General features: G+C 58.5%; 1 protein-coding gene across 2 annotated transcripts in view; it reads right to left on the bottom strand.

Annotated features, from left to right (window-relative positions):
- Positions 1 to 472: 472 nt before the first annotated feature.
- The window catches only part of SEMA4D (semaphorin 4D), a 112,378-nt gene continuing 102,253 nt past the window's right edge, over positions 473 to 10,597 (bottom strand). Inside the window, exons 16-18 of one of the 2 annotated variants that reach the window (XM_066257530.1) lie at positions 4,040 to 4,249; positions 2,041 to 2,138; positions 473 to 1,343 (exon numbers count right to left, since the gene is read on the bottom strand). In XM_066257530.1, coding sequence (XP_066113627.1) covers positions 1,317 to 1,343; positions 2,041 to 2,138; positions 4,040 to 4,249 — 335 coding nt within the window. In that variant the 3' untranslated portion in view covers positions 473 to 1,316. The remainder of the gene's footprint in view (positions 1,344 to 2,040; positions 2,139 to 4,039; positions 4,250 to 10,597) is intronic. The other variant, XM_066257531.1, reaches the window with a different exon arrangement.

Here is a 10,597-nt window from a genome sequence, read left to right as displayed (position 1 = left end):
CACCCCCGTATGGTGATTGGAAGGAAGGGTTATTGTCTTGTTGAGCATGAGCTATGCCAAGACTTGCGGGAGAGTTTCAGAGATACTGGACACAGCACCAAGCACAGGCCTAGCCCCAGAGCAGCTCACTTGGCGTCCGTCATGGCTGCAGCCACTCCCCACGCAAAGACCACCGGACAGCCACTGGCTGTCCTACAGAAACCTGCGTCACGGGGTGGACGGCCTATGAGCCGGTGGCGTCTGCTGGAAGGAAGGGCCAGCGCCCAGGCGGGAGGGTGGAGGGAGCAAAGGGGCACTCGGGCAGCTGTGATCCCAAGGTGAGCCGCCCCCAGGGAGTCTTGTTTGCAGTGGACCCTGGAAGTGGCTGGCGGGAAGCACGTGCAGCTGTCTGAGAAAGGCTGCTGGAAACCTCAGCCTCAGGGCCGATCTGGATGTGGGCAGGGGCCCGATGCAGCTTCCACTCACTAGGGTCTGAAGAGGAGTTCAGCTTTATTTTTAACAGAGGTTCTGGTTTTGTAATAGGCTGGCATGCCATGAAGAACTGTCACTCCACGGGCACAGTCACGGGCTGAGTGAGCAGCGGTGGCTGGGCCTCACTGTCATACACGTGGGGAGTGGGAGACCCTGGAGATGAGGTCAGATTCCTCAGCAGGAGGTGTGACCGGGCTCTCATCAGTCTCCACTCGTGCAGAGCCACATGGCCCCAGGGGCTCCCAGACAGCTCAGCCTCCCCACACGGTGAGTGGAGCAGGGACACGCGGAGCTTTGTGAGGAGTCTGATGCTCTGAGATAAACAAAGACAAACCTCAGGTTCAGCCCCTGTGGGCCTCAGCATAGCCCAAGCTCAAGGCACTGTTTCTGCTGGACCCTCGCCCCCTCCTCAGTGCTGCACCTGGGGGTGGAGCGGTGAGTGTGCAGGGGGGTGAGGGGCAGCCGTAGAGCCCAGAGCCTGTTGGAGGCCGTGCCCAGGGCATCAGCTGTGCTGGGCCGGCCCACTTGTGAGACCTAACAGTTCTCAAGTCCTGCAGGCCTGAGGGATCTGTGTAGGACCACAGTGCTTCTGGGAAAGGGGGCCGCACTCCGCTGTCTCCGCCAGTTGCCGGCTGCAGCCCGTTAACTGTCTTGGTTCCCCGCTTCTGCCAAATAGACCCTCCGTCACACACAGGCCCTGATTAAAAAAAAAAGTTCTGGCTGCTGTCACACAGCTCCAGTCAGGGCCCTTGGCGGAGGCTGCTCTGGGCGGGCAGGGTGACAGCTCACTGCCAGGGGGCCTCTCTGGGGCACGGCAGACATCTTTGGGCAGCACTCCCCGGCGGCTACAGGGTGTCCTTGTTACAGCTTTCCTGAAAGAACAGTGTCTTTGAGTTCCTGGAAGAACAGTCGACCTCGCCTCCTCTCTGTCCCTTTCCCAGCATGCAATCTCAGATGGACAGACAGATAGATGTGGTCAATGGCCTCAGGTCTGCTGCCCATGTGCTAGCCCTGGGGTCTCAGAGGGGACCCTGCAGGGAGGCTAGTCATGAAGGATGAATCACAAGCAGCCTCCTGGCAGCAAAGAGGGACCTGGGACAGCCCATCAGCCCCGGGACACTGTCAGACCTCAGCTGTCACCTGTCACAGTGACTAGTCCTCCCGGGGATCGAGCAGGTCTGGCCTGGAGGTAGTGAGCCAGGGCCCGGCCCCTCTGTCTCACTGGGGCCCGTGGGCACGCAGGCCTATGGGAGAGCAGGCGGGGCACACTGCTTGCCCACGTGCCCGCCACCACGGGGCACTCCCCACAGACAGTCATGTGCTGAGGCCACAAGCACCTGCTCTTACCTGCACCCATGTACCACCCATCTGGGCTTCCTGCTCTGCCAGGAGGTGGGGATGGCCATGGCGACACAGCTACCCAGAGCAGCTGGCTCTGACCTTTGTACCCACATCCCCCTGTCCTCCCTGACCTCAGTCTCCTGTGAGACCCACCCCCACTGGCAGAATGAACCCCGAACACCCCCAACAGAGGGGACACCCCTACAGATGCGCCGCCCGGCCACGCACCCATGCCTCCCTCCAGCTCTGCATCGCGCGGCTATGTTCCCCGACCACGGTCCTCCAGGCGGCGAGCTCTCTGGTCCACTTCTCCCGATGGGTCACCTCTGCAAGACAGAAGTGGGGCCCGGTCTCAGCTTGGCAAGTCTCTAGGACATCTGGGGGGCCCAGCCCACTGAGGCCGCACTGCTGGGGCCTGTGCTGGGCTGAGCCAAGCCCAAAGCCAAGTGGCCCTGGGCCAGGGGCTGACCCTCGATGGCCTTGCCTTCCTGTCTGTGGGGCTCCTACAGCTCATGGTGCCCCCACCCCCCTGCTACCAGCTCTGCAGGCGCTGTTCCCGAGGCGCACTGGCCCTGCAACGGGGCGCTGACAAGTGGCTTGCTTCAAAAGCTGTTCAGAAGAGAAGCATGTCCCCCAGGGCCCCTCCCCACTGCAGAGAAGTCGCTCCCGTGCTCCAGGAGAGGTGGTCTGTTCCAGACAGCCCAGGATGGGGTCTCGGGAAGTCTGCCCAGGGCCAGCTCGCTGGTGTTTCTGGGCCCAACCTCAGGCCCCACTGACTCCCGGCTGCAATCCTGCAGGCTTGTTGCCACAGTGTGGGCTGTGGTTGGACACCCCAGGCTTCAGCACTCATAAAGGGGAGAGGTCGGATCAGCGTCCTGGACACGGGTGCACCCAGGGATCTCCAGGAGAAGTGCTTAACACAAGGTGCCCCTGCCCAGGACCTCTGCGGCTGGGCCTGGCACTCTGCGTTTCTAACAAGCTCCCCAGCACGCTCCCAGGCACGCTAACATGCCGGTGTGGAGACCACGCCTTGGGCAGAAAGGCCTCAAAAGGAGAGGTTTTTGTGCCCCTCTCTTAAATATAAACAGAACATCAAGAGCCAGGAGACTCCTGAGAAGACAGACAACACAAGAAGGAAGGGCCCCTTGGAGGAAGAGGGAAACAGCCCGAGTGGACCCAGACCCTGAGGGAGTAAGGACAGAGCCTGTATCCCTGAACAAGAGTTTACCGGGAAAAGGACAGACATGGCTCAGCAGGGAGAACATGACGGTGAGAGGAAGACTCGGTGACAGGGCACAACAAAGCAGAGAAAGCTACCAGAAGTTGAGGGAAGCAGAGGGGACAGAGACAGATGATGAAGGCACGCTGCGCTGTCGGAGGCCAGCCCAGGTGGCCAGCATTGTGGGAAATTTTCAGAAAGAGCAGAAACTGAGGTGGAGAACACTAAGCACATATTCAAGGAAACCTCCCAGGATTAAAGGGCAGGGACGTCCACAGGTAAGCTACACCCCCCCCATGACAACAGGACCTTGGCCAGTGCTCAAGAAGACACTGATCATGTGAGGTCACAGGCGGGGTCCGGGGAGCCCGAGGGTATGGGAGTGAGTCTCCAGACACTAAGGGAAAGACTTCCAGCCAGAATCCCCGACCCAGCCAGACTCTCATCTGAAGTGTGAGGACAGAAAAAAGACACAGGCTCTGACACCAGCTTCCTGGACTCCCGCTGGAGGACACACTTCACAGGAAAACAGAAGTGCCCCGGGACACAGGACACACCATCCACAGTCAGAGAAACAGAGCCCGCGGCTTCCAGGCATTAGCCCAGGGCAGTGCTGGGCACCTGGCACTGAGGTTTGGGGGAAACAGGACACCTGCCCGTCTGTGTGGACCAGGGGCTCCAGACAACCACCGAGTCTGGTGTGGCATCCACAACTCAGACCGAGCAGATGGGGCTCTGCACAGTCGTGGCCACACGGGAACAGAAGTACAGGAAGGGCCATCATGTCCAACCGCGGGGCCCGGCCCCCCCAACAATGCCACATGCACCCCGGGAGGACGGGAACCGGGCACTGGGGAGCAGACAGAGAAAAGGAACTTTCATCGTTCTTAGTGGGAGCCAGGTTGAAATGCCACCACAGGAGCCTGCGGCTGGGGACACAAAGTGAACAGGGAAAAACCATGGCCCCGGTCACAGAGCTGCCGCAGGGGTGGCGAGGGCACCACTTACCCGGCTTCATCACGGTGACCCGCACTTGGGAGGTCTGGCTCCCAGCCGAGGACAGGACAGAGCAGCGGTACTCGGTGGTCTCGCGAGCTGCATCCTGCAGCCAGCTCAGCACATGGGCTCTGCCGCCAGGGAGCGTGAGTCTCTGCACGGGGACACACGTCTCCAGCTCCTGCCTGTTCTTCTCCCAGACAACGTGAATGTCCGCAGGACCTGGGGACACACAGGTCAGCTCCACCCTGCGTCCCAGGACCCTGCGGGCCCCACAGGAACTGCCCAGGACAGCACGCAGCCCAGGGCTGTGCTCACTATGGCCCCTAGCGACCGGGGAAGAAGCAGGGCTCTGCTCCTCAGCTTCCCCCGGGTGCCTTTGTCAACATGCATGTGCAAGGCTGTGTCCCCCAGAACACGTGCTGAGGGCCAAGCCCCTTCTCCTTTTTCGCCAGGCTGTGCACCAAGGGAGCACCTGGTGGGGGAGCCATGAGGGCAGGTGTCTGGCCCACACAGGTGGTCATGGGCCAGGGAACATTAGTCCCCTTCCCAGTCCCCCAGCCCTGGTGCCACCACCTTCAGCAAAAGCTCTGCCTTCTCAGGGCCACTACCAGTGTTCCCAAGGCAACGAATGGCTGGAGCTACTGCCCTGGACCAGGCCTGGCTAGGCCTTGACAAGTGAGTTGGTGTGACTGCCCCTAAGGGCTCCTGGGTGGGTCAGGGGACAGGACCAGGGCACTGAGAAGGGCTGGGAGTCCATCCTATAGAAACAGCACCTGGAGGAGGGTGGAGAATGGACCTCAGCACCTTTCCACCAGCCCTGGCCCCTGGCCCCAGGTCTTTGCCAGGCCAGACCTGGGCCAGGGGCACAGCACAGGCACCAGGCATCCTGCCACCTGAGTCCAGGGTTCGGTTTCCCACCCAGCGCCAAGGGGGAAGGTGGGTCATGGAGAGCAGAGCATGGAGCACCCACAGCCAGGTCTGGGCTCTGTCCTCAGTGCTGGGAGCAGTTTCCAGGCGACTCCCCACCCAGGAAGAGTGGCTGGTGAGCCCGTGGGGTTCGGAGTTCAGGATCCAGCCTGGGTGCCCGGCTGTGCCATGACAGGCCCACCTGCCATCCCCACTGAAGTAAAATTACTCCACCATGGTCTGCATAGAGCTGGCCTCTGTGTAGGCCTGCTGAAGAAAGGCTCCCCCCACCCCGGGGCCTGTGCAGACCAGCTGGGTCAGGGCAGCAGCAGAGACTGGCCAGGCACAGATGGACACAGAAGCTGGTCTGTCCCGGAAGCCCAGTCCAGCGACAGCTAATGGAAGTTTGATGGAGGCTAGATTGTCTGCGGGCCCCTGTCCCCGCCACTCCCCTCACTTCAGGGGGGCCTGAGGAGAGCACCCTTCACTTCCACCTAGGCCAGGCAGGCACCCCAAAACCAAAAGCACAAACTAGGGGACACCCTCCAGCCTCCTTGCCCAGGCACCTGCTCCCTGGCACGCCCGGCGGTCCGTGTGAACACCTACTGCGGGTTATGGGGACGAACTGGCCGAGAGCCGCCCCATCCCATCATCACACCACCCAAGACCCGATTCTTCCCAGAGGCCCACCCACCTGGGAAGGATGACATAAACCATGGTGGAGAATGGGCAGCCACAGAAGAGAGGACTTTGCCTGCCCACCTATGGTTGGCCACCACAGAGCAGGAAAGCAACCCTAGATCGAGGGCTCAGCAAACCAGCACAAACTGCCACAGGCATGTGGCCATGGCCATGGCTGTGTGCGGAGCCTTCACGGCCAGATACAGGGACAGGCTCTGCACACTGTCCTGGGAGGGTGAGGCGGCGGGTGGAGAGATCTGGCACCTGCCGAGTATTTTAAAAACAGGAGAGACCTGGAGTGGAACTAGGATCCTTCTTGATGGGCTCCCAGCATGACCAGGTCCCTGCATGGCACCTCCTCACCAAGCAGTCCTGTCATCAGCGAGCCACCAGGGAAGGGCCGACCTTGAACCAGACTGTCCTGAGAATGAATCCTGAGACGACAGTTGGACCCCACAGGGAAGCACAGATGCCGTGTGTGTGCGTCCCACAAAAACACGACAGCTTCCTTGTTGTTGTTCATGAGGAATCACATTTAAGATTTAGCAACACAGAAAGAAAAACTAACATATTCACTGAAATAGTGCACGTGTCTACACACATGTATACACACATGCACACAGACATGTCTCTCTGTGTGTGCACGTGTGTGGATACTCTCACAGACACGCACAGAGAAATGGCCTAAACACGGCCACACTGCGTGCTGGTTGCCTCTGGATGGTTTCATTCTAGGTCATTTAAAATTGTGCTCTTTATACTTTCCCAGAGATTCCAAATTCACTGTAATCATTAAAATGCCATCTTGAAGAAAAAGCAATGTGTTGTAGACTCCGAGGGAAACTCTGAAAGTTGTTCAGAAGTGTCAGCACAGCAGCCCTGCTGTCCGGCCGGGGACAAGCCCTCCACATCGGTTCACTTGTTTTCTGTGCAGGGCTGCCATTTTTCTACACCGTCACTCCAACTTTCTGTAGTTTTGTGCACCGGCCGCAGATTCCTCTCTCTGTATACACACGGTAGGCACACAATCTGAGTGCACACTCACGTCCTGTGAACGTGGGCTGGTTCACAGAGAGGCGTGCCAGCGGCCTCCCCGGCAGACGCGCCCCGACCGCACGGTGCACTGCACCAGCCCACGCCCTGCACAGCGCTCTTTAGGCTGCTGGGCAGCTCCGTGCATTCTCGGTTTAAAAACTGATTCCCGTGAGGCATCGCAATCAGAATGCGCAGACACTGGAGTCAGTTCTGAAGAGCCCCTGCCCCCTGCCTCACGCCCTAGCACTGCCCGCTGATGATAGGCATTGGCCCAGAGCCTCCGAGATGGGTCACAGCAGCTTCTGGAAGGTTCTCATGACCAATGCTAGGATGAGGAATCTGGGTGGCCTGAGCTGAGGACCGATGTGTCACTCCAACCACACGGGCTGGAACCTTTCAGGAGCAAAGTTCACTCAGAACCACAGCTCCTGGGGCAGGAAAGGTGTGAAACACACCACGTGCACCCCATCATGAGGACATTCCTAAGCATCATTAAATTCTCTTTAAATGCGCATTTAACTGTAGTAAACCATTAAAAATGTTAAAAGTACTTACGTTCCATTTGTTCTTTAAAAAAATAAACTATCCAACTCATTCTGAATGCAGAGGAAATTAAAGAGAGAGAGGGAAAGTGAAGGTTAAAACCGGTCAGCAGGGTCACCCCCTGGGCCTCGGTGGGGACCCAGGCAGCCCTGACCCATCTACCCCACAGGCGCTGCTCCTCAGAAATGCAGCATGCAGGCTGTCCCCCACAGCTTCTGTGGCAGTGCGCGGGGCCGGTGGGAGTCTCTGGTCCAGCACCCACCTCAGTGTCCCTGTCTGTGGAGCCCCTGGGGCCAGCTGGTTCTGCTTCCCCCCAAACCAGAAGTTCTGGGACAAGGGCCTCTCCTCAAGGAGGGAGGCCGGCCATCCTGGAGGTGGGGGTTCTGAGAGCCCCGAATGGGGGGGGGGTTGTGATGAGATCCACCCCACCAGATACCCCCCCCCCCCCCGCCGCCATCTGCGCAGCTCCACACAGGCGCACTTCCTCCGGGTGCCTCGGGCATGTGCTCTACCCCAGGGCCCACTGCCAGTGAGCTAGCCCACCTCCCATTCTAGGAGCCTGAGTGCAGCCCTGGGGGCCGTTCTCAGAGCCCCCCAGAGGCTGCATGCACCAAGGATGTCCTCACTGAACCCCCAGGACCACGGGTTCCCCTGCAGGCCCTGGAGTCCGCATGGCACAGAAGTCAGGCAGACCCTGCTGGGAAGGGAAAGGGGCTCCCCTGGGTCTTCACCTCCCCTATTTCACCGGCTTTCCTTCTCAGAGTGTCTCAAGTCTGTCACAGAGCTGCCAGTGATCAGCTGAAGAGTAAACCCTCATGTATCCAGGTCCTAACCGCTGGAACTGAATCTGGCAAAAAGCAGTTTACAGACAATGCTGTGGGGGAGGGGCGTGGAGGTACCTACACTGTCCTCTAGCTTCCTGGCAGGGGAGTCCCTTCTATGGATGACACTCCTGTGGAAACTCCCAGAAACCACGGGCAGCACCCATCTGTTGTGAAGACATAACAATGGTCACACAACAGAGAAGAGACGCAGCCCCCGAGAAAACCATGTCATCACACGTGCTGAGCACTGAGACCCTAGCAAGAGGATGGGTCACCTTGCCCCAGTGTGGAGGGGAGGCCCTTTCCGGCAGATGCCCAACTTGTGAGTCAACTACTCTCACAGCTCAGCCTTGGCCCTTCAGGAGCCCCAACGCACACTCACACCAGCCATCTCTGCAGGAGCTTGGGCACCAGGACCCTCCTGAGACCCAGGCCTCCTTCTGCTGCCCCTCTGACCCATGGCTAAAGGGCTTTGTTGGCTAACATCATAGTTAACACAGACAAGGCCATTCAAACCTGAATATCCTAACGTCACCAAAAGCAATGGTCCCCAACCCCCGGGCTGTGGACCGGTGCCAGTCCGTGGGCCATTTGGTACCGGTCCGCAAAGAAAGAATAAATAACTTACATTATTTCCATTTTATTTATATTTAAGTCTGAACGATGTTTTGTTTTTTTAAAAATGACCAGATTCCCTCTGTTACATCCGTCTAAGGCTCACTCTTGACGCTTGTCTTGGTCACATGATACATTTATCCGTCCCCACCTTAAAGGTCAGTCCATGAAAATATTTTCTGACATTAAACCAGTCCGTGACCCAAAAAAGGTTGGGGACCACTGACCTAACGTATAGGAGGTCCATTCTTAGCTTTAAAAATGACACAGGTCGAGCTATGACCTAGAAAGACAGTCACATCAGGGATGCAGGTAGGACCCACAGGGTAGAGAAAGACTACTTTTGTTAAAAAATTATATAGCTCTCTGTGTGTGTGTAGATACCTGCATATCGCATGTGTGTGATTTGCAGATGCACGGCTACAGACTCATCGCTGCCAAGTGCTATCACCTATGTGTCCACATTTATGTGTCAAAACAAAGCTACGTGGGCTTGTGTGCGGGCAGTGGGGTGACCTCACTGCTTATCCGTATGATCCTAATTTTGCCACAAGGAACATGATGCGTCATTTCAGAAGAGTGGAACACGCCTGCATGCTTCCTACTTATCTCTCCAGCTCAGGGCCCCCTCTCTTCCCTTGTCAGCATTCCCAACTCTACAGCACACGGACATCCCTGCCAGACGGAAGGCGGTCGGCAGCCTGGGCCCCCTCTCCAGAACCCAGGATTCTCCTTGCCACACGGCCTCAGACCTGCACGTGGCGGTACGGCCACAGCACAACGCTCAAGCTGCTGTGGACCAACAGAGCACACGCACACAGGCGTGCACAAGCACACCACACTGAGGTGGTCGGAGACAGAGGGAGATGCTCAGCCAAGGAACCTCCAGTCAAGGGCTGCGAAGCCAGGCCACCCTCTAAGAAGCCAACTTGGCCTTAGCTGGGCCAGGGCCTGAACCTGTGCCACGGTTTCATAAACTCAGCACTGTGGTGACATCACAGGGAGTGACCTGGAAAGGGGGCTCTCAGCTGCACAGGTGCAACCAACACCATACAGACCATGGCTTGAAGAAACGTGGCCTCCAATCCACCACCCTCCACGACTCAGGAATCGGGTGGCTGGAGACACTGCCAGGTGACACCCATCCACATGACCACCACGTGCAGTGAACCAGTGCTGACTCGTGGGCTAGGATCACGGGAGAAGGCGACAGAGACCTGCAACAGGTCTCCTGGGGACGGGAAACCACTCATTTGAGGAGTGGGGTCCCCGAGGGCCATCAGCCAGCTTTGGCCTGCCGACAGGGCAGAGAGGAAAGGCAGCCTTTCGAGGGGTGGGGTGGGAGCCACCAGAGGCCACACAAGGACCATGGGGTGATCTGGGGTGTGGCCTGCCCCTCCCCCAGCCCTGTCTGGTGCCTTCACTTCTCACTCACATGCTGCCCATCAGGGTCTGCTCTTAAGGGAGTCACAGAGCACCACACCCCTTCTGGGAGGCTCCCGGATCCCACATGTGGGTGTGTGTGCAGTATGTGCGCTGTGTGTGGTGTTCATGACATGTGCATGTGGGCTGTGTTTGTAGTCTGCAGTGTGTGTGGCGTGTACATGTGGAATGTATTTGTGTGGTTTGTGGGGTGTGCGTGTGCAGTGTGTGTGGCACGTAGGCAGGGTGTGTGTCTGAGGCATTCAGTCTGCAGCCCTGAGTCTGTTCTGGGCAAACACAGAGCCTTAGGTCCCTGGGAAAGGTCTTGACCACAAACAGGACCTAAACAGCACCCGCCCCCTTGGACGGAACAGTCCGTCCCAGATCCCCCACTGCCTCAGGTGGGGGCCTTGGTGGGACACAGACAGGTCGCAGGTGCAAACAACCGGAGAGAAACAGTGCAGCTATGAGCGGGGCGGGGGGCTGGGCCTCAGCCTCCCTGGTTCACCTGTCCTGACCACCAGGACACACACTGCTCCTC

The sequence above is a fragment of the Saccopteryx bilineata genome, chromosome 2 (assembly GCF_036850765.1).
Source record: "Saccopteryx bilineata isolate mSacBil1 chromosome 2, mSacBil1_pri_phased_curated, whole genome shotgun sequence".
Taxonomy (NCBI): Eukaryota; Metazoa; Chordata; class Mammalia; order Chiroptera; family Emballonuridae; genus Saccopteryx; species Saccopteryx bilineata.
Note: the sequence above shows the minus strand (reverse complement) of the source record. Positions and strands in the feature narration are given on the sequence as shown.